Source organism: Cavia porcellus, unplaced genomic scaffold (assembly GCF_034190915.1).
Source record: "Cavia porcellus strain 051 isolate PalLab524CR breed Dunkin Hartley unplaced genomic scaffold, mCavPor4.1 scaffold_15, whole genome shotgun sequence".
Classification (NCBI taxonomy): Eukaryota; Metazoa; Chordata; class Mammalia; order Rodentia; family Caviidae; genus Cavia; species Cavia porcellus.
The window spans coordinates 68,760,420-68,784,860 of NW_026947498.1; the positions used below are offsets into that span (position 1 = coordinate 68,760,420).

Here is a 24,441-nt window from a genome sequence, read left to right on the forward strand (position 1 = left end):
TAAATCTAAAATGTACCAATAAATCTGATTAAAAAAATTAGTCCTAAGAGTGTACATCTTATAATACTTTTTCATAATAAACCACAATGATAAATAAATGAATTTACCTGTGAACAAAAAGGTCCATATCCATGCCAGTAAATTTATAAAAATCAAGAAAGTATAATAAAATACAATCAGACATTAAAGTTACATGCAAACTATCGTTTGAAGTTATGTTCTCAATTTGGACAACCATCAAATAAAAATGTACGCTGAGTCAGAAAATTACTTTAATAGTTATAAAATGGTTTTTACAGAATCAGTATAAAATAGCAGTTTGATTATTTCATAATTATCAGATTACTTAGACATGAGGTCCTGGCTAAGTGGGCTGAAATCCACACAAGGTCTGGGACTGCTGGCTCAGATATCATCCCGGAGATGTGTGTCATGCTTAGCTCTGGTGAGATGAGACCCGGTCCTTTAAAACAGTATCTCTCTTTATTCAGTCTTTGGAGGCTTGAAATGAATTCGGCAGCGTTCATTAAACACCTAAAATGTTCAAACAGAAAAAAAAGCACTGAATCACCCTATCTGAATCTACATTGAGTCTGATACAGTAGGAGGGTATTATCACTTTTGTTCTGGGTAAATAGATTTAACAGTTGTTCCCTCACCAGGCCAAACTGACTGGTGCTAAGGGTACAAAAGGCTTGGAACTCCATTCATGAGACAGTATTTCAGTATTTCTGTAAGACTTAAACCATACAAAGAAAAGTCATCAAGAGCCAGTAATTCAGAAATTAACAAATACTTCAGTTCCACTTTCTAGACATATTTTGAACTTCAGTTTTAAAATAAAACTTTTCTTTCTTCAAAAATAGATTTTGCTAAGATATCTCCTAAGTATGTATACTTGTTGGCTAAGCCAGTCTTTTGCTAAATTGCATGATTTTATATATTTCTTATTCAATTCACCTTGCTTCCTAAAAGTCACAAGCAGCACATCGAAAGTGGTAAAAGCATGTTCTATGACTAAATATTTGTCAATATAGGTCTGTATTAAGTAGAAGTTGTGGTATGGACACGTGCATTGGTACATGTCTGTAAAGCTAGTTACTTGGAAGGCCAATGCAGAAGGATCCCAAGTTCAAGGCCACCTTGTACAACTTAGATCCTGTCTTAAAAAGAGCAGGGATATAGCTCAGTGGTCGAGTAACCCTGGGTTCCATCTCCAGCTCTGCAAATACATACAGTACATACATATATACATATTTTGGTACATATATCCAATGAAATAAAATGCTTTAAAATAGAGTAAAGAAATTTCATATTCTGATATGAAACAGAATGTGGACAATACACTTCTGTTTGTATGACAAAGGGGGGATACACACATATATATTATTGTAAAAGATGCAAATATATGAAAGAATATACTGCATTTGCAGAGGGAAGGAGATGGTTAGAGGAGAGGGAGGAGAGGCACAATTTTTACTGTCTATCTTTTAATATTTAGAAACCTTTAAAGAAAAAAATTTGAGGGGCTGGGGATTTAGTTCAGCAGCATACACGCCTGCTTTTACAAATGCACAGCTGTGAGTTTGATCCCTGGTACCAACCCCCCCCCCCCCACAACTGAACCATGTGTCTAAACGTTTAAAAAGCTAGAAGAATTTGCAAGAATTTATTCCATACTCCACTGATGTTAAGAAACAAATCATTTTTAAGGTTCAAAAAAATTACTCATGTTGGGAGTTGCTGGTTGTCACATCAGAGGCAGCTTCTAAGGTACTAATTGGCATTATGAAGTTCTTCAGGACATACATAAATGCTTCTTTTATTAATATTCTTTAAACTCCTACATGTTACACCCTTTTTGGCACGTCTAACTCACAGTTAAAAGAAAACATTCAAAAAATTATGTAATTCTTTCTGGTCTTTTCATTTTATAACTTATTTCACCAAGCTCCCAGCTCTGACATTCCCAGAAGAGACCAGAAGAGACTTCAAATTAATGGCCTTGACGCACTGGCTGGCCTCTCCAAAGCCTTTTCCCAAGTGATGTCCTACTCACTTCCACTGGCCTACTGCAGTGTGGCCACATTTTCCTCTTTCTAAAACAAGACTTTACTTCCTGTGTAGGGAACAGAACCCACATTCTTTAAAATCTCAATGGGCCCGACATACAATGGTTTGACTTAGGATTTTTTAATTTTGTGATGCAATGTAGAAGAAGCCATACTTTCGTAAGTGAAATAAATCAATCTCCCATGTGTAAATACCATATAGTCTCCCTAGCGTAAGAAATGGTGAGTACATAAGATACAAAAAGCTCAATAAATACATAAATAGTGAAAGGATAAGAATCTGCTTAAAGGGAAAAAATAATACCTCAGGGAAAATGAGGAAAAAGAAAAAGGAAGGGAAAAGAAAAAATATCTAAAATTATATAAACACACAGGATAGCTAAGATGATTGTGCTACAAATACTATAAGTTCTTGGAACAAAATAGTTAACATTCATAGGACTGGAACAATTGTGCATATTATTGTATGGTGATCTGAGGAACTCTTGAAGATCATTATGTAAAATAACAATCTTAGTTATGCTCATACCACTTTGTTTTGAAGGCCTATACTGTCAATGTTTTGGGCTCCTTGTTATTTATTGTCTTTTTTTGTTTCATGTTTTTTTAGGAATTTGTTTTTCCCTCAAATACAGAAAGGATAGGTATACATGTAGAGACTCATACATGCATAGAACTTCTCCTAAACAGTTTATGAGAAACAATTATATAATGCATGATGAAATGAACAGCTACTTTGAAGAAAAAGAAACACTAAGGTACCCGATGCTGATTCCATTAGCATCATGCTGTGAAATCCAGCAATACTATTATTCTTTGTTCAGAGTGATTTTACTCTATTTTGTATTGTTTAATTTCAACATACATGAAGGTATGGACAGCTATGCTGAAGAGAATGAGAGACATTATGGCAGCCATTGTTGATTTCCCTATTATCTGGTTTTGAAGGCCTATAATGCCTTTATCATTCTGATCAGTTTAATACTATTTTGTTTTGTATGAATTCATTGTGTATGAAGATATGGACAACTATTTAGAAGAAAACAAGAGACAATATGATAGACAGTGAGGATCTCCTGTTGTCTTGCTTTGAATTCTGTGTTTCTCATATTGTTTTCTTCTGATATTTTGTTAGGTGTAATTTTACCCTCTTTAAAATAAAATTTAAAAAATTTTTAAAAAAAGAACCCATACTTAATATTTTTATCTTTGCCTAGACTAGCATTATGCAGTGACCAACAACAGATTAATGTAAGAATTCTGAAAACATCTAAGGTAGGCATAGGCTAAGTTGCAATGTCTGATAGGTCAGTTATATTAGATGCATTTTCACCTGGATATTTCCAATTTACCATGGGTTACATTGGGATATAACTGTATTTTAGACTGAAGAACATCTGAGGTGTCAAATCCAAACACACTTCACTCCTACAACTACATTTTACATGTATCACAACATCATGCACAAGGTTCTACAAGCCAAGTTCACTGTGCCCCTTGCCTGTTCCATTCTAAGGTTAGTACTACTTTTAAGGAAACAGAAATGGACAAATGTTGCCAAAAACCTTTCAAGCAGACCTTTTACCACCTTACCATGTTGGTAAAAGGGCGGGTACAGGAAATTTTAGCGGGTGAGATAAAGAAATGCGAGAAAGCAAAGAAAGTTTGTATTTGACACAATTTTTCCATGGCTCAGTATGTTGTTATAATTTAGTTTTTTTTCCCTCGATTGATTTAATTATTTAATGAAACAGGAAAACAACGTATTATGAAACAAACTGGTGGCGACAGTGGCCCAGGACAGGAGCCTCTAGAGTTTACTGGGACCTGAGCCATGCCGGGACCTGGAGCGCTGGGAACCAAGCAAACCTCTCCCACACTGAGAGCCTGTGAGTGTGGCAGGCTTCAGCAGCCCAGGATGGGAACCACAGGCGTTTACCGGGACCCACGCCATGCTGGGACCTTGAGCGCCTGGAAACCAGGCAACACCGCCCCCCACTCCCACCCCTACCCCCACCCCCACCCCTGTGAGCGGCTGTGAGCCTACAGGTGCTCAGGCTGGGAATCAAACATCACATCTTCCCTCTGCCCCGCTTAGCAAGTGGGAGCCAGTGATCTGGACATCCCTTGAGAGGCTGACCATAGACAATGTAGCAAATAGGGGGGATTTCCTTCTACCATCTCTTTGAAGGCAAATACTTTTATCCCTGTTTTGCTTTGTTCTAATTAATGGTGTTATTTTAGCCTGTTTTGCTTTGTTGAACTTCAATACACATAAAGTATGGACAGCTATTTTGAAGAGAACGAGACTCTATGACAGCCATTAGTAACTTCCCTAATGTCTGGTTTTGAAGACCGAAAACGCCTTCCTCATTCTGTTTGGATCACTTTAATACTATGTTGTTTGTATGAATTCTCTGCATACAAAGACATGGACAACTATTGGAAAGAAAACAAGAGACAATATGATAGACAGTAAAGATCTCAGGTCATCTAGCTTTGAAATTTATATCTCTTACATTGCTTATGTTCTGCTTTGTTGTGTTTAATTTTACCTCCTTTAAAATAAAAATTAGGCTGGTCCGATGGCAGTGGGCTATCAGAACTTATTAACATTAGTGTCACTAAAGTTGGTATACCACCCCCATACTGCTAAATTTGACTGGCAAAAAAAAATAAAAAATAAAGTAAAATAAAATAAAAATTAAAAAATTTATTAAAAAAAGAAACAAACTGGTAACAAGTAGTGGAGGATTTTTAATTCTATTAAAAACACTTAAAAATATGTACATACAAAAAATTAGACTATATACCAAAATTTCAAAAGTATTCTCTCTGTTTAGTGATTACTTTTCTCTTTGCTTGTGTGTATATGTAAAATATGGTTATTTCTGCAACAAACAAAAGGTACTGAAGTTATTAAATTCTACAGTTAGAATCCAAAGTCAACCTTGATGCCCAGCAGTCAAGTGCTGACACCAAAAAGAGACACAGTAGGGAGACAGCAGTCTTATCAAGCACACTTGACTTGTTTCTTGTTTTCTTACTGGAATACTACTTATCCAGTATTTCCTCTACATTTGAGGATCTCTGCATAATTACATTTTAATGGGATGCTGGTAATATGAACTGGCACAACAACAAAACAATGTTAGCAACTTAGTTTTAAATTCTAGTTTTGGGTTCAGTTAACTTCTGGAGTTGAGTACAACTCCACTCATTAGTTTCAAAGGAAAAAACACAATTTTCACTTTTTAGATTTAACACAGATTTTACTTTTCAGAAATCTTTTTGACTGTATATAGAATCCTGGGTACTGGTCGTTCAAGGTAGTGCCAAATTAGGGCCAAGTGAGTAGATATAAGGGAATGGGAATCTCTGAGTAGCTCTTTACTGGATGCAAACAAAGCTACACACAATAGTTTCATGATCAGGTATGCTAGAGGAAACTAACAGCATAGTTAATGATACAAAAATGTATGGTAAGTTAGCTGCATGGAATGCTAATTTTTAATAAATAGTCTTTCAAGGTTCTCAGCTAACTAGAATTAAAACTCTAGCACTACAACTATGTACAAATAAAAGTAAAAACTTTTTACATGTGGAATGTCTCCAATTCTACCACCATGGCACAGAATTCTACCATCTATCTATAAAGTTATCTATAATACTATGGCTTTAAGTAAGAAGAACGGCACCCCCATCCACTCCACAAAACAAGTGAGAAGGGCCAGGGATACAGTTCAGCAGCACAGTGCCTGCCTCACAAGCGCAAGGTCGTTTTCTTCAATCCCCATTATGATAGAGAAGGAGGGAAGGAGAGAGAAAAAAATCAAGCAAGCACAACTGCTGGCTCTCAGCTGCTTGTCAGGATGGCCTCTGCTATCCTCAGAGCCTCCCTGTACTCTTTACGACCCCTCTCTTGCAGGCCCTGGGCTAGTTCTGTAGCCTTCCTATTTCTCTGCAAGAATAGAACTACTTTATACCTTCCAACTCCTGTCATTCACCACTTCTTCAACATTCAGTTCTGACTGCATCCATTTCAACTGCAAGAAAAGAGAAAAAAGGAAGTTAGGAAACATAAAGAGCTAAAACAAAACATGTATTATGTTTTCCAAGCAAAACCAGCTGCTGCTCTTGGATCTTTGACTGTTAACATAGTGGACGTGCAGACTTCTTTTTGATACAACCTTTTCTCTCCAGGTCTAATCAAATGTTAAATTTTATTCTATTTAATTTTATTTATTCATTATTCATTTACCTATTAATCTTTTTGAGACAGGGTCTCACTATGCAGTTGAGGTTAGCCTTGAGCTCACTTCATAGCCCGAGGCCGATCTCCAACTCACAGTGATGATCTTCCTGCCTCAGCCGCCCCCGTGCTGGGACTACAGGCATGCGCCACCATGCCCGGCCTTCAAATGTTACATTTTATACAATGGTGGTTCTCAAACTTTCTTGATCATAATTACCTTTTTCTTTTTCAAAAATCCCAATGTCCAAAGCAGTTCAGATATACGTACAAGTGGCCAATAATCATTTATTTTTATAGTGATTGGAATGGAACTCAGGGCCTTTCCTTTGCTAGTCACTGAACTAAATCTCCAGTCTTACCATGCACATGCGTTGGTATGTGTGTGCATGTGCCTGGTGGTACTGAAAATTAAACCCAGGGCTTTGCATTGAGCTATAGTCCCAATCCGTTTTATTTTTTGTTTTGAGACAGTGCCTTGCTAAATTGCCCCAGACAAGGCTCCAACATAAATTTGTGATCTTCCTGCCTTAGCCTCCTGGAGTGCTGGGGTAACAGGTTAACTTCATTACACACTTGGCTTTTTATTATTTAAATCTAATCTCACTCAAGTATAAAGAAATACAAATTAGGTGTAGTGGCACAGCATGTCTATAATCCTTGCACTCTTGGAGGCTGAGACAGAAGGATCACAAGTTTAAACCCAGCCTGAACACTTTAGTGAGATCCTGTTAGAAGGAAACAACTGAGAGGAGGGAGGGAGGGAAATTAAATCATGAAATGATGAAATGAGGAAAAACAACACAACAAAGTCTAATAAAGCATAGTAACAGTGAGTGTGTAGGAAAAGATACACTTATACTGTTGACTGATAATTAACCAAGTAACTGATTTTGGTACTGGGGATTGAATCCAGAGTCTTCACACTGCACTCTCAGCCTTTTTTTTTTTTAATTTTGAGACACAGTCGTGATCAATTGCCCAGGCAAAGCTTGAACTTTGGATCCTCTTGCCTCAGCCTCCCAGAATGCTGGCCATGTGCCACCATGCCTGGCTTTACATCTTTAGCAGGAATATGAATTGTTGTTATTTCTGTGAAAAACTATTTGGATTTATCGGGAAGGTACATCCTAATGTTCCCAAACCCAACAATTCTAATTTTGTAAGTGGATTACACAACTACAGATCTGTAACGATGACTGAGAGGAATAAAAAAGGAATGAGGTAGCAAGCTGACTTGGCCAGGGAATTTTAAAAAAAGAATCTGAAAGGCAAATAAAGAAGGATGAAAGAGGATACCTACGTCCTAAATGATCTAGAAAGGTACAATTTCCCACAGTCTGACCAAACAGTCAGAGGTGTGAGACTAAGATGCTGTCTAACTTTCCTAACTGCTACTCCAGAAAAGCTGCCAATTCACTGCAGGCTTGATAGCAAGATCCATAATATTCCTAGTCACATCTGATGAACGGGACTTGGTAAGAAAGAAGCTAGCTAGTTCCTGAAGAGGCTTTGAAAATATTGAGGAAAATTAGGAAGAAAGCACGAACTGAGCTGGGCATGGTGGCTCACACCCGTAATCCCAGCACTCGGGGGGCGGGGGGAGGGGGGCCCTGAGGTGGGAGGATCGTTGCAAGTTCGAGACCAGCCTGGGCTACAAAGTGAGGTCAGGTCAGCCTCAACTGCATAGCGAAACCCCTCAAAAAAGAAAAAAGAAAGCCGAACTACAGACTGAGATTCCCAAAAGTCTAAAATTAGGATTATTTCTCCTGGCAAAAATCAAGAACCTAGGCCATATTCAGGAAGATGATGCCAAAGCTAAACAAGACCTGGCAACTGTGCATCTGATTCACAGGCCAGAAAAACGATCCAATTAAGAATATAGCTTAGGCATAAGGTTTGAGAAACCTGCACGTGACACTAACCAGAAGGGAACCTGGGCTCCTGTGAACTTCCTTCCTCAATTCTGAGCAAGCATCTGTGTCAAAACTCAGACACAGGGAAGGAAGGACTGTGTTCCAGAGGTTAAAAAACCATATAAACTTAGAATCATTAAAGCTTCTGTTTGACTATTCTATCAAAGTCTGAATGGACTGCAAAAGAAATAATTCCAAAAAAGGAAATGAAACGAACAACTTCAGTGGAAGAATACACTGATAAATGCCACTAAGACAGTCTTTGTAACTGCTCTCAAGTACTTAAAGGAATTTTGTACAGAAAAGGGCTTAGGCTGTCTTAACTTGGAAAGGCATTAGACTATATAACTCCAAAAGACTTAGATTATGTAACCCAGAGGGAAGATTAAGAAGTATCATTTACATATTACAGGGAAACAAGTTTTTGCAATACATAAGCAAATCTTTGAACCAGAACTATCCAAAAAAGAGAAAGTACTGACACAAAAGAAAATGAATCTTCTGCCCTCCTGTCCTTTAAGGAGTGACTAAAGAAAACACAGATTCCATTAGTTGATGACATGGCTGGTATTTTAGATGCTCCCCAACCCAACCATCCCCATCAGGGCCCCATAAAGTGTTACGCATCATAGGCAGGGCTTTTTCAGAGATGCCTGGATATAGTGAGTGATGCTGGGATTATGGATATGTGGTTGTTAAACCAGTCCACTGACTAATTTGCCATAGTTCTGGCTGTGGAGAATTGGAAGGCCCATCCTGTGTGTGGGAGGCACCACCAAAGGGTGGGTACCCTGGAAAAGATAAAAGAGAGAGGCAGGGGACCAGGATTCAGCTCAGCAGCTTAAGCGCACCTGCCAGGCAAGCACAAGTTCATGCATTCAATCCCCAGTACCTAAATACATAAATAAACGGAGAGGCAGCTGCTGCTGCTGCTTTCTGCCCTCTCCCGTGTATCACCTGCCCCTGGAGCCAGCTGAGTATGTGCCAAAACCTCTACAAACTGTGGGCCAAATAAACCTTTTTTCCTTAAACTCTGGGTGTTGAGTACTTTGTCTCAACAACAAGAAGAGTAACTAAGACAGCTGGTGATCTGATAAAGAGAACTAATTCAACAAACATAGTTTTTCAGACTCAAAAAGGAAGCAGAAAGAACTTCTTTGTACCAGCCAATATACTTGCCCTTACATATATAATTTAATCTTCGCCAAAATGAAAACAAAGGTTGTATGTATCCCATTTTATAGACTGAAATCTGAAGTTGCAGAGCAATTAATTTACCAGGTTACAAAGCCACCAAGGTAAATAGGATTTATTTCCTGTGAGCTTTACAATCCATTTTTCTATTTAGAACACTGTATATTGTGGCCGATTTATAATAAAATTGAATGAGTGCCACCAACAAACTGTCACTTCTGAGGTAGTTGTTTCTGAGGCTCTGGGTAATAAACAGGTAACCTTCCTCTGAAAGGCCACTGACAGGTGATGGTGGTTGAGTTCCAGCAAGGAATATGCTTTTTCTGAGCTAAAGATTCAGGTAGAGAATAGGACCTTTTAGGCTGGCATCGATGAATAAAAATACCATAGTTCACTAAAGGTAGCAGAATTTGACTATTAGTCACAATTTCAGGTAAAGAAACTGACTCAGTTCAGAGCTGGAAGTAAATGTGCCAGCTCTACCAGTTATGAGTTTGTGACTCTGGAATGTCAATTCATGTGTCTGAGTCTGTTCCTTCAGGACAAAAATGAAGATACAGAGATGGCACCTGGCTAACAGCTTTCTTTCTGATTCTATTATTCACAGACAGCTTGGAAAAAATCCCCACATTTCCTTATTTACTTATGTTTACTTACGTATGACTCATGTTTCCCTCCAGTCCTATGCATTATCAGGTTAGAGAGCAAACCTCACAATAACTCACTGATTGCTTTCAAAGCCCTTCCTTATAGGGATCACCCTATTGATTCTTTCAGGGTCCTAAAAGCAAAGAGGCATAACCAAGAGCTGAGCAAACTGTGGGACACTCCCATACACTCTTGCACACTCAGTGGTTCAGATTTTGAACTTTGCTCTACAATAATAAGAGTCACACTACTCTCTGACTTAATTTGCAGATATCGATTTTTTAGTTTCTGATTTAACAGCCTGACCCTGAAGTTTTCTTTAACACCCCAAGAAATACAAAACTCAAAGTTACCTTGACTTTGACCAGTTTTACATTAATGTGTAGGCCCTGATGCACACTGGAGGTAGGCAAGATGAAAATCATAGTCTAAGTTCCCATCTGAGGAACCTACAACTGTCTGATGAATGAGCAAGTGTGGAACACAGGTCTGAAGCAACAGTCATCCACAAAGAGCAGCCAAGACAGTGGCCCAAGTCTGTGTGTAAGGAGACACACTGCACTGGTGGATGACTGAGGAGGCCCAGCAGCCTGGCCCACCCATCTGTGGGCAGGCACAGGAAGGGGACCGCTCTAAACAAAACAGAAAGTTCACAACTGCTTGGGACAAAACATGTGCTTCCACTCCACACACTGGATGCTGTCATTTAACACATAAAGATGCGTAAGTCACCCACTGTGCTGTGCCATCTTCAAATACAAACAAAATTTTTCATAACTGGACAGTGGCTATGTAAGAGAAAGTCTCCATTCTTAGGAAATAACAAATGTATTCAAGGGTTACAATATGTTCAGCAAGCTCTCAAAACCATTCAGGAAAAGAATACGTTTATATGTGCATGCATGGGTGTGTGCTTGTGTAGAGTGGGAGGAAAAGACAGCAAGAAAGATTTGGAAGGAAGTAAAGAAGGTGAAGTGAATGAACCATAAAGCACGTGGGACAAAATGCAAGCAGTAAGAGAATATAGGTAAAGGGTACATAGGAGTTCCTTACACTGGTCTTACAAATTTTCTTCAAGTTTGAAATTACACAAATAAAAAGTTATATCTAAGAGTTCCTTCAAAAAAAGGAAAAAAGATACTGCATTTCACACAGTAAAATACAGTTGGCCTCTATGTCTGTGGGTTCCAATTCATGGACTCAAACAATTGGAGATTAAAAACATTCTGGGCGAAAAAACTGTACTCAAAGTATACAGACTTTATTATTATTTCCTTAACAATAAGTATAGTATTGACTAAAGTGACATTTACATTGTATTAGATATTATAAGCAACCAATAGGTGATTTAAGGTATAAAGGAGGGTATGCAAAACTATACCATTTTATATGAGGAACTTCAATATCTGTAGGTTTTGATATCACTAGTGGCTGCTAGGTGGGGTCCTGGTGACTGCTATATATCATAACTGTTCTATTGACATGTCACATATAAAGGGCTATAAAGAAACAGTTCTGTTTTAATGGTATCCTGAGATTCACTCCATATTTACATTTATGGGTAACTTGAGAAAATAAGCCTTCTTCTAACATATCTCTGGGTAAGTGCTTGCTATTTTCTTAAAAGTGAAAACATCACAGGGAGGCTGAATAAAGTAGAAAAAATGTAGCTTAAAAAGAGTCAAACATCTGTGACTACCTCTGCACAGGAGGGAAATAAATTATATACATTAAGATACTAATATATCTAACTACATTTAAATAGTACTGTATTTTTTTGGTTGAAGAGGATACTATCCTGAATAAATATCTGTATTATATTTCAGCAGATTTCTACAGGATGCCATCAGAGATAACTATTTTCATAATCACATTAAGAAATATTTCAGCAGGGCACAGCAGCAAGTGCCTATAATCACAGCTACTTAGGAGGCAGAGTTAGAATGATCCCGAGTTCTGGGCTAGCTTGAGCAATTTAGCTAGACTGTGTCTCAGTATAAATTTTAGGTTTTTGAGGAGTCTCTACACTGATTTCTATTATACTAGTTTACAATTCCAACAACAATGCAGAAGAGTTCCTTTTTCCTCACATCCTTGCCAGCATTCATTTTCTGTGTACCTGATAATAGCCCTCTGACTAGTGTAAGACGAAATCTCATAGAGTCTAACTCGCATTTCCCTAATGTCTAAAAATGATCAACACTTTTTTTCATGGAATCACATGGCAAAATATACTTCATCTGTTGAGTATAGTGGTGTACACCTATAATCCCAGGATTCAGGAGGCTGAGGTAAGAGAATTGCCGTAGGTTTGAGGCCAGCCTAAACTACATAATCAGATCTGGTCTCAAAACAGCAAAGGCCCTGGGTTCAACCCCAGCACTGGGGAGGAAAATGCTATTTCCATGTAACAATCCTTATTATTATGTACAGCAAATATACACCAATTAAAAAAAAAAAAGATCTGGAGATGGGAGTTTAGTGGTAAACCACTTAGCATATATAAGATCCTGGGTTCAAACCCCTGTGAGAACAAAAGGAGAAAGAAAAAAGAAAAAAAAAAAAAAAAAAAAAGAAGGGAGGGAGAAAGGGAAAAGAGGGGAAAGAAAGTTTTTTCTCAAGACTCAAAAAATAAAATACGGATATGATTTTCTCCATGGTAGTGGTTTATATTGATCATTTAACAGTGGGAAACAGACAAATGAATGGAAATAAAACATGAGTACATGCCTATTTTGCTTAAAGCTGCCATAATGCATCTGTTCATAAAATGCCATTAATTTATCAACTAACATCTAAATGTAATAAAATGAAGCTCACTAAAACTGAAGCCCTTAGGGGCTGGGGATTTAGCTCAGCGGCATAAGCACCTGCCTTGCAAGCAGGCAGTCGTGAGTTCGATCCCCGGTACCAATAAAAAAAAGAAAAAAAAAAAAACTGAAGCCCTTCAGTGGGGGCCAGGCCACGAGCTTGCAGCTCTGCACCACAGACATGGATGGTGGCATGAGCATCTGGGATTTGAAGAGCCCGTGAGGAATGCTGCCCTCATCCCAGCTGCCATGAGGGGAAGGGAGGCAATAAGGGGCTGCTTTGCTGAATGCTTCTAGGGTACAGCACAGGTCCCCACAGTGCTGCTCCCTCAGAAGGGGAGAGGGTGGAGCGAGCTTTGTGTACCTATTCAGGAAGCATGTGCTCTTTTCTTAAATGAAATTTATTGTTTAAAAAAAAATACCCAAAAGCACAATACTGGTCATGAATTTCTCCAGATATGGCGGTAATAAAAATGTAATTTTAGACAAAACAAAACACTGAAACACTAATGCCTTGGTCATTGTTTTTTTAAGTAATGACCATATCTTACTCTAAATTATGCATATTAAAACTGCTTTTTATTTTTTACTTATTCTTGCAGTATTGGGGACCAAACCCAGACCGCACACATGCTAGTTAAGTGTTCTACTACTGAGCTACATTCTTAGCCCTTTATTAAAATTTTGAGACAAGGGCTTGGTAAATTACCCAGGCTGGCCTTCAACTTGTGATCTTCCTGCCTCAGCCTCCTAAGTAGCTGGGATTTCAGGCATGTACCACCATGCTGGGCTAAAAAGAAAACAAAACTATTTTCAAAGCTATGTTTGAAAAAACTTTGCCTGAGAAATTTAAATTCTGTTAAACTTACCTTTGTCTGCTCTTTTCTAAGTTGCTTTAATAACGTTAAATCATCCAAATTCTTTTCTCTTTCTTCTCGGAGGTTGTTTACTACTGCTGAGGTCTGGGCTATACAAGTTTTTATGACTCTATCCCTACTGGCATGAGCAGCCATCAACTGAAAGAACAAAGGAATGAAAGGAGGGAAAAAAAAAAAAATCACATCAATTTATCACACTGCATTGTTAAAAAAATACTTATTTTGAGACTTCAGAAATTTAATACTTCTTAAAAATTGAGTTGATGGAAGAATGTGTTGAATCAAAAAAAAAAAATTCCTAGAAACAGACTAAAAGTAGGACCTTGGAGAAGGACGTATGAGGCTTGTGCTGTCTGTTCCTCATCATGACCCAGTATCACTGGGTCCTCTCTCCCACAGGGCTTTTCATTTCAGTCTCCTTCACCTCTGGCCTTGTCACTTCCAATTGCCCCATCAAGTTGTTTACCCTACAACACCCTCTGGACCACTTATTACTATTTTTCTTTTCTTTTTTTGACCCTTTATATATATATATGAGACATATATATGTCTCATGTTGTCAAAAGGGGAAGATGTTATAAAATAAGTGCTATAGGGAAAATTATAGTTACAATAAAGAAAAAGAATGCTAATTTGCCTATATAAGATGGAGCTCTTTCTAAGACTGTGAAGTGTAGCCATTGATAACAGTAACTTACATACAAAGCACAGATTAGTGGTGGCACCACATGTGTGTTGGCTCAAGGTAAGGATATCTGAGGGAACAACTCTGTAACACCCTCACTCTCAGTGTGACAAATCTGACAAAACAGTTCTCATTTATCTTCGGTACAGCTTGATTGGCAAAGTACAGTGGTCATGTTTTAAGCACACTTCAATCACAGCCAAATTTTGATGATACTCTAAGCATTTGCATTTGTAAAGCACTGTTTCAAGTTCATAGACTTTTTACTGTCAGTAATGACTTTTATGTTTAAATCTTTGAAGTAAAGAACATAACACTAGGTTGAAGGGTTATATGCCTTAATAAAAACGATCGTACTAGCCGGGCGTGGTGGCTCACGCCTGTAATCCCAGCACTTGGGAGGCTGAGGTGGGAGGATCATTGGGAGTTCGAGACCAGCCTGAGCTACAAAGTGAGCTTAAGGCCAGCCTGACCTGCATAGTGAGATCCCGTCTCAAAATAAGATAAAAAGATAAGAAAAAAAAAAAAAAAAAAAACGATCTTACTAAAAGTATTTTACTATGAGTATCTTTTGAGATTTGAAATTTCTAAAATTCATCATTCAGAATAACTTTAGATTTCTCTGAAGAATGGAAATATCTTCATTAGCTACAGAAGAAGGTTGGGTCAGGAACTAAAGTAACTCAGGTGGACTACTAAACAATTTGAACATTTCACAGACTTCTCAACTAAGATACTTTTTTTTTTTAATTTTTAAAGAAAATAAAACCAAACAGAATAAAGCCAATCAGAACAGATCAATAAAAGCAATATAGGACGACTTCAAAACAAGGTAACAGGAACAATATTTAAGGAACTCGAGGCTACTCGAGGCTAAAATAATAGTAGCAAATCCTTATATGCCAAAAAGTTAGCCCTTTATACATATTAGTTAACTTAATCCTCTAACAACCAAATGAGCTAGGTATCACTGTATTTCACAACACAGAAACTGAGGCAAAGAGAGATTACATAATGTATTCAAGGCTACCCGTCTAGAAAATAGCAAAGGTACTATTTATTCTCAATCTGAATCTATGTTGTTAATCATGATACCAAACCTGTAAATTAATAGGAAGACTGTAAATTAAAACAATAGTATAGATAATATATTAGTAGAGTAATAAAAGAGGGTATTACATGACCATAAATTTCTAGTTCTTTAATCAGGGATATCCAAAGAAACTAATTGAACTGTCAAAAACCTTCACAGTACATGAGGATCTCTTTTGATTACTGCATTCTACTCAGGAAGATCCACATCTCTAAATGACCTGAAACCACAAGACCCATTTGATCACTCAAAAAAATGATATACTTTAATATAAAAACAAAAAAGTAGCAATTAGTGCTCTGAATTGATATAAAAAAGCTTGTCCAAAACTGTTTTTTTTCATTTTTGAGAAATGCACTTTAGATTTTACATATTTTCATTAATACTATAAATCCAAACAGTAACCTTGTGATGGTAGAGCTAAAAATATCGAGTGTCATTTGAACTTCAGCTTTCAACTCGCTGAAAGAGTATGAGAGCAAACTACGAAAAATACAGGAATCATTACTCCTTCTGCTTTCGGACATAAAAAGGTAGTAAAGGAAGTAATGAAAAGATATGTATTTGAGAAAAGGCCTCAGGAAATGACAGTTTTTCTGTGGCTTTCCTTCTCTCCTTCTGCTCGTCTTCCTGGTAAGTGAAGGAAAAAAAGAAGATGTAAAAGAAATGAAGAGCTTTAGCCCCTTCTTACACTGACTGTCTGGCTACTTAAGACTGATTCATCAACATTTTAACTCTTGCTACTGTTCACCATTTTGCTCTCCCCCTCATTTCTCTAAGTGAAAGGATGCAAATTAAGGGGCCAAAAAATACTGCGTCCATTCTTTAGAACCATTTCTTCACAGATTTGGGCATAAGATCGCACATCAACTTAGTTTGTAGAAACCAGATCAAAATTTTTATATATCCTTAGATGTGGGAAAAGAAATAAGAAAATTATCATTCATTTTTCATAGTTTAGACATCTGTAAATGGATTCCTTGTTTTGGTTGCAAAGAAAGACAAAAAGAAGCACAAAAGAGAGACTCAAAAGATACACTTACAGATTCATAAAGCTGTTTACAGGTTTGGCTGGCATCAATTTTCCCTGCAAAGGAAGCTGTTGGAACCGTAGTGTTTAATTCATGTACTATTCTGTCATCAATTGTCCTCATCACCTTGAGTAATTCCTATATATATTTAAAATAAAAGAATATAACCTGAATGGAAAGTTAAATGATAGAAATTAAGTATTTAAGTAAAAAATAAACACTTCGATATTTTACAATCATTTAGGAGTGATAAAATAAAACTAAATATAATGCAATCATAAGAAGAAAATATTTATTACAAGGATGCGAGGCAGGTTATATAATGCTAACAGTGGGCACCAAGTCTGTCTCCATGACTAAACTCTGATTATCTTAAGAGTTAAGACTGTTTTATTCATTTAAGTTCCATTTGTTGGCCTGGTGCTTAGCAAACTGTACCTGTCTCTCCAACTCTAGTATACAATCAAAAAAGGGTTCTCCAACTCCAGCACAGTGCATTCTCCCAAACCACGAGAATAACTAACTACTTTTTGTATTCTCTCTTTACTGCTCATTGTAAATCACGGTACTAGACAGAACATTTCTGGAAAAATATACAAGAAACTATCAGTAGTCACTAATGCACTGAAATTAAACCATACTTTAGACTTCCAGGTTATTCTTTTCACTATGACTGGATACTATTTTTGTAACACAAATAATAATGTAAAATATGCTGTTGGAGAAAAAGTAAGATTATCAGCTTTCTTATTAATGGAACAAGTAGGAATTAGTTCTACCTTTTCTTAAGTAACCCCGGCTCACATTTCCCAAGCTCTCCCTGCCCCCAGGTTTTCACTTTCCCCTAGCCTAGCTCAAAAGTAATCCCAGCTGCTCAGGAGGCTGAGGCAAGAAGATCACAAATTAAGAGGTCAGCCTGGGCAATTTAATGAAGTCCTGCCTCAAAATCAAAATTTAAAAAATGGAGGGGTAGGAATGTAGCTCATTGTGAAGATCCTCAATTCAATCCCCAGTACCAATTACATAAAAAAGAAGAAAAGCCTCCAATCTCAAAAAGCATCCAAAAGAAAAATAGCACCAAGAGAGCAGGGAACTTCAAGACTGCTATACCACACGGTATACGTACTATGTTGTACTGCCTATACAACACAGTGTCTTCTCTCATCATTTCTGTGACAAGGCCACTTCTTCACACCTGTCACTACAGAACAGCTGGGCATCAGCTACATTCTTCTGCAGTTTACATAAATTCTTGGACAAGTTTCTAGCAGTCTACTCTTCTCTTTTTAAACTGTTTTAAGCTTAGCGAAAGTAAAAAGTGAAATAAAATCTTGATCATTAAAAACTCACCAAGAAAACAGAATTATATATTAGGAATACAATTACTGTTGAAAACATCCAGCTTAACATTCAATACTGACATGTATTAAAACTCTGCTTGGGATTGGGTATGGGCACATTCCTATAAGCCAAGCACTCCAGAAGCTGAGGCAGGAGGATCCCTCTGAGTTTGAGACTAGCCTGGGCTATAAAATGAGTTCAAGTCATCCTGAACTGCATAATGAAACCATCTTAAAAAGACAAAAAAAAAAAATTTTTTTTGTCTTTTTCCTTCTTATCAGTACCGGGGATCGAACTCACGACTGCCTGCTTTACAAGGCAGGCGCTTATGCCGCTGAGCTAAATCCCCAGCCCCCCAAAATTTTTTTTTTACTTGGCTAGGGGAGTGCACACCTATAATTGCAGCTCTCCAGAGGCTGAGGCAGGAAGGCTGCTGTGAGTTCAAGGCCAGCCTGGACTACACAACAAGACCATCTCAAAAAACAAAACAAAAACAAAACCAGAAAAACTTCACTTAACTCCAACATACTATCCTATTTCTTTTTCTTTTTTTTTGGTACCGGGGATTGAACTCACAACCTTGCATTTGTCAGGCAGGCACTTACGCTGCTGAGCTAAACCCCCCACTATCCTATTTCCTTCCTTTGTCTAACTTAAATTCTGACTGAAACCAACTCTCCTCATCTATTTGTTAAAACTTACCTTATGATTAAAGTATTACCTTTATGTTAGAAAATTAAAGAAACTTTTAAAAATCACTTTGGGACAATAATGTTAAGTGAAATAAGACATACAAGCTTAAATATTGCATGATTTCTCCTATATGAGAAATGCAAAGCACAAATAATTTAAATAACAAAATAAGAAAAATAGTAGGAAATGGGAATAGACCTTTTACAAATGGAAAGGAGATCAAAACATATAAAGAGGGGATCTAGTTATCTGAATCTAAAAATCAGACCCATCGTTTAGGTCCTAACGTTGTGCCGGTAATAGTATGAAGCCACCATATTATGGAGACTAGGCTGAAGGGAGGATAAGTTAGAAAAAGAAATAACGGAAGTCAGACAGACATGTTCAAAAGCTTGTTGCAAAATGCCAAGTCCTGAACAAAGCCAGTGGCACTTAACAATGGATCTTCCTAAAGTACCTCTTTTATCATCTTAACTCTGCTCAAAAATGACTCCTTGGATAGACATGGTAGTGCAAGCCTATTATCCCAGTACTCAAGAGATTGAGGCAGGAAGACTGATGAGATTCAAGGTCACCCTGGGCTACAGAATTCAAGGCCTCAACTGCATAGTGAGATCTTGTATCAAAACAAAACAGAGACTCAAAAAAAGAAAGACTCCCCGACACTGTTCACAATCTGATTGCAATCTTTGTGTGATCCCAATGTGCCCTGTGCAAATCCAGTATTTCATTTGATTTGCTATTTCCCTCTAATAGTCATGTGTCAAACAATATTTTGGTCAAAAATGGATCACAAAGCCAGGCATGGTGATGCACACCTTGTAATTTCAGCACCTGGAGGCTGAGGCAGGACTGTTGAGAGTCTGAGGACAACCTGGACTATACAATGAGTTTAAGGCCAGCCTGATCTCCATAGCCAGACCCAGTCATGAAAAACAAAAAACAGATTACAAAAATGATGGTAGACTTACAGAATTATAATGGACCTTAAAAATTCCCACTAACGATGATGTAGCCACTGTAACATCACAATGCATTAAGTAATGTTGGTAGGGATGCTAGTAAAAATACACCTATTGCACTGTAAGTCTTGTATTTACGTACAATATGTAGTATTTGACGATAATAATCACATCACTGGTTTATGTATTTACTGTTTTGTTTTGAATATACTCTACTTATAAGAGCCTCATATCCTGTTTATTGTACATCTTGAATGCATTAAAAGGTAGAGTGGCTGACATACATCTAAGCTTGTATTAAGTACAGACTGTATTTACACAATGATGAAATTACCTATTACGTATTTCTTAAAATATATCCCTGTTGTAAAGGGATGTATGACTGTACATTCGCTTTTGTGCCTAGTATACTATCACTTCTGTCTACCTAAGAACCAATCTATTGGCCACTTCTTGACTTCTCTAAACTCTAGAGCACTTCACTCATATTTTTAGTGCCTTCTCCATGTTTTACATCCTATATAGATTAAGTTCCATGTTCTGTATCTTGTCCCCTAGGATCTCCCTAAGTGCTTGGTTGCTGGTAGGAATGTCTCCCCAAAGTTCATGTAGAACAATTAATCCCCTAAAGAAAGACCTTTAGGGAGGTAATGAAGGTCAAGTGGAGGGTATAGTGGCACACAGCTACAGCCCCAGGTACTGGGAAAGATGAGGCAAGAGGACTGGAATTCAGGGATGGTCTGGGCAACATGGCATCTAGCAACATACCACCTGGGCACCTGGACAAAGTTAAGACCCCACCTCTCAAAAAAAAAAAAAAAAAACCTGGATGTGATAGTATATGCCTATAATCCCTACACTCTGGGAGGCTAAGGCAGGAGGATTATTTACCATTATTTAGGGCAATTTAGCAAGACCTTGTCTCAAAATAAATAATGATAATAATAATAAAGGGGTGGGAATGTAGCTCAGTGCAAAGGTACTGGGTTCAATCCCCAGTACTACAAATAAATAAAATCTTGAGCTAAATCATGAGTTGAAGACCAGCCTGAATTACATAGCGAGATCCTGCCTCAAAAAACAAAAAAATAAATTTTTAAAAAACCATTTAAAAAAGTCACAAGGGTGGGACTCTAACCTGATAGAACTAGAATCCTTATAAGAGAAATTGCTTTCCTTCTCTGTAAACACAGAAGCAGTAACGTGAGGAGACTATGAAAAGATGGTTATCTGCAATCAGAAAGAGGCCTCACCAGAAATCAACCCTAACAGCACCTTGATCTTGAACTTCTAGCCTCCAGAACTGTGAAATTAAATTTCCATTGTTTAAGCCACCCCATCTGGAGTATTTTGGCATGGCAGCCCTAACCAGGTAGTACTTAATAAATTTTTCTTTTTTTAATACCGGGAATGGAGCTCACGACCTTGCACTTGCTAGGCAGGTGCTGTGCTGCTGAGCTATATCCCCGGTCCCCCCAATAACCTGTTGAATAAATGTTAAAATGGATTCCAAGTACTCAATATTAAACACTCTTTTTTAAAATTTCATTTCGTAAAAGTATTTTCTAGGAGTGTGATCTAATTTTTAAGTTGGAAAAAGCTTAAAACCCTAAAATCTTTTTTAAAACTTTATATACAACTATACGGGAAAAAAAATCAGAATGATTATCAAAGAAGGGGGGAGGGCAGAAGTAGAAACTAGGAAGAGGCCTGAGGAAACTTTGGAGGCGATAACATCAGTCTCTGCTGATGAATATTTGTGTTACAGGTGTATGTCACTGTCAAACTCTTTGACCAGTACTCCTAAAGATTTGTGCATTTCACTGCAAAACTTACCTCTCCAAAATAGTAAACAGATACTGAACCATAGTTAATGATATGCATGCTAACATATTTAGGAGCGAAGCATAATAATATGTTGGTGTTTGCAATTTATCTTAAAATGCATGGAAAAAAAGACTGATAGATGGATTGAAAGATGGATAAACAGATACGGTAAGAGCAAATATAGCAAATTTATTAATTGGAGAAATCTCAATGGTACCTAGATGTACACCGTACAATTCTTTCAACTTCTTTATAGTTTTATGAACATTTTCATAATTTTGATCAAAAAAAAAATTCAACATAATTTTGTTTCTCTTCCACGGTATTCAGTGTAGTTTTTCACATTCAGGATGCTTACATACAAAATCCAACAGTTTAGTAGCTTACAAATATACAAATTTTGATTAATACCTTGTAAGAATACCAATCATGTAATTTCACCAAATTCATCTAAATTTAAATGTCATATTAAAATTTTAATTTACATGTGTGTGCGTGTTTTGAGACAGGGTCTCACTATGCAGTTCAGGCTCGCCTCAGACTCACAGTGAACCTCCTGCCTCAATCTCCCAAGGGCTGAGTTTATAGCACCCTCAGTTACGTTTCTCTGACTCTGAGGGAATAGAGGCAAATATCATTAATATCCATTTACAAGGCAGTTAAATAATATTCCTGGCACTACGGAGACTGAGGCAGGAGGATTGCCAAGAGTTTAAAGCCAGCCTGGACTACCTGGCGATTTCAAAGTCAGCCTGAAAGAACATAATAAGACCCACGCTCAAAAAACAAAACAAATCAAAGGAACAAAAAAGATGCTCCAAGGCCGGCTTTAGAAAACTAGATATTCTAATTCTACTTGGGATAGTCTCCACTATAAATCACACATTTGGAAAAGTCCTAGAGAAACTTCCTCCAGGTCTCACTAATGAGATTCATTTTATGATCCTTGAATGTTTTATCAGATCAAAGAGATCCTATGAAATTTGCTCTTACAGGTTAAATAATTACAAGATGGAAACAATGTTAAAAGTCACTTAACACAATCTTATTTTAGAGATTCACGTTAATTTCCAAAGGGGTTAAGTGACTGGCTCAAGATCACAAAGTCACTAATGACAGAAACCCTAAGAGAGACCACAGTAGGCATCTAATTCCCTCATTAGTGCGCTTCCCTACAGAAATTAAAGCTGCCATAAGACCATAAATGGGCTGATTAACCTTGAGTATTTAATAAACGTTGTAACCCAGATTTTTTTCTATACTGTAAAAAATTTTCTCAGGTATTTGTATTTACTGAATATAATGATCACATCTGAATTGAGTCGCCATTGGTTTTCATCTATCCCTATCCCAAAGAGCAGCTGAATGAAGACAGTGCATTTAATGGTAGAAAGACCCCCATATAAATTCCTTGGCCAAATGCTGCTTGTCAAGTCATTCAGTCTGTTGAAACTGTAAAGAATAACACTACCTACAAACCATTCAGAGAACAAAGCTTAGATCAAAGACATGTGAAACGATTTTTTAATATATCTAGTTTAAAACACCATTTTAAAAGTCATGACTTTTAAATTCATTTCTGTAACTAGATGTCAGGGCATTTAAGCCTGCATCATGACAACTAGTTTCACAGCAACTGAATAAAAAACCAGATTTGGTTCTTGAATTCATGAGACTTCTGATGTTTGAAAATTTAAAAAGACAGCTTTTTTCTTAAATGTTTCATCTTCTCTAAGGGTTAGGAAAGTAATAGTCCTAGAACAGGGGATACAATTAGGCCTCTAAGCTTTCAAACATTCTCTTACCAAGAAACTGTATCAAGTGTTTTATTTAGTAATCAAAGAATCTTTCACTTTTCTCCCTTCCCCCCAAAACTCAACTTTAAAAAAAGAAGAGAAATAACAAGGGCTGGGAATCGAGTTTAGGGAACTGCTACCAGATAACTACAATCCTTGCCCACGGAGCTAGAGTTCGGATTCGCCACTGCAGAATGACCCATTTTCCCAGCCAAAGCCTGGATTGCACAGGAAGAACTATGACCCCCGAACCTCCTTCCCGCACCGAGCAGCTTCGCTTCTCAAGGCCAAACTCGCGCCCCCCATGACCTCCAATGGCTCAGAAAAAGAGCCTTGCGCTGCCAGCTTTTTCCATAACAGGCCTATACTCTCCCCAAGGCCAGAACTGCAACAGGGTCTAGGAACAAATGGAGGGCACGCCTGTCACACGAGGAAAACCCCATCACCTGGAATTCGGCGAACTCCTCACAGTTCACACCGCCACTGGGCGCCGCCATATTGGACAAACGCGAGGACCCAGCCGCAGGCCAATCACCGCGGAGCATAGGTGTCCGCGATGCCGCCTGACCGAAAAAAGAAGTGGAAGCTAAAGAGTTATAAGCAAGATAAGTCTTCGTGGCTCATTCACGTGGAGTCTGTCACTCTGCTGTTCTCACTTCAGTCTCTTTAACGTCCTTCTGGAACTGGCCCACACACGGACAAAAGACTATTAGAACTTAAAGGGTCGTTTATTTCAGACCCATCTCCTCACAAAAAGGGAAACAATCTGGTTACACCGAGTCGTTGGAAAATGAGCCCTTTTTTAGTCCTTCCCATTTTCCTGGGCTCCATTAAGAAACAGACCAGTAAGAGGCGTCAAGAAACCAGGGTCATTTCTAGAACGGGTAAGAGGTGGAAATGATTAGACGTTTTAAGAACATTAAGAAATAGAGAACCAAATGAAAAACACGGTAATTTCACAGGTTAGCCTGTCAGACGCTCCAAAAGCGATCGAGACCCGGGGCTGCTGGGCCCAGAATCCAATTCTCTTGATAAAAGCATCAACTCGATGAAAGCACTTGGGATACTGAAGCACTGGCTTATATAGATGACGTACTTCAGTCTTACAGCTCATAAAACACCATCCTTCTCTTCCATTTTTCCTCTGCACCGACACGGAAAACGACACTAAGCCTCCGCCCCTGAGGAGCTGGCCTCAAACTGGGCTCTGGTCCCGCGTCCGCGCTTGTCGTGCACGTACCAC

General features: G+C 37.9%; 1 protein-coding gene across 3 annotated transcripts; it reads right to left on the reverse strand.

The window, feature by feature from the left end:
* Nucleotides 1–255: 255 nt before the first annotated feature.
* Nucleotides 256–24,438, reverse strand: Mix23 (mitochondrial matrix import factor 23). 3 transcript variants are annotated; one of them, XM_013146385.2, is made up of 5 exons: nucleotides 24,295–24,438; nucleotides 16,592–16,717; nucleotides 13,762–13,908; nucleotides 6,059–6,118; nucleotides 256–534 (listed from the first exon to the last, which is right to left on the reverse strand). In XM_013146385.2, exons 1-5 carry the CDS (start codon nucleotides 24,310–24,312, stop codon nucleotides 484–486), a joined length of 402 nt encoding a protein of 133 aa, XP_013001839.1. In that variant the 5' UTR covers nucleotides 24,313–24,438; the 3' UTR covers nucleotides 256–483. The 3 variants fall into 3 exon arrangements, with proteins under 3 accessions (XP_013001839.1, XP_003464170.2, XP_005001181.2); XM_003464122.5 differs by lacking the exon at nucleotides 24,295–24,438 and adding an exon at nucleotides 23,645–24,230; XM_005001124.4 differs by lacking the exons at nucleotides 16,592–16,717; nucleotides 24,295–24,438 and adding an exon at nucleotides 23,645–24,239.
* Nucleotides 24,439–24,441: the final 3 nt, after the last annotated feature.

Bases quoted from the DNA above. Each gene is read 5' to 3' on its own strand.
- Mix23 (XM_003464122.5), bottom strand. From the start codon at position 23,743: ATGCTCCGCGGTGATTGGCCTGCGGCTGGGTCCTCGCGTTTGTCCAAT. The intron at 16,718-23,644 runs GTGATGGGGTTT...AAATATATATAG, and splicing joins AGGAGTTCGCCGAATTCCAG to GAATTACTCAAGGTGATGAG. The intron at 535-6,058 runs GTATAAAGTAGT...TGAACATTTTAG, and splicing joins TGAATGACAGGAGTTGGAAG to GTGTTTAATGAACGCTGCCG.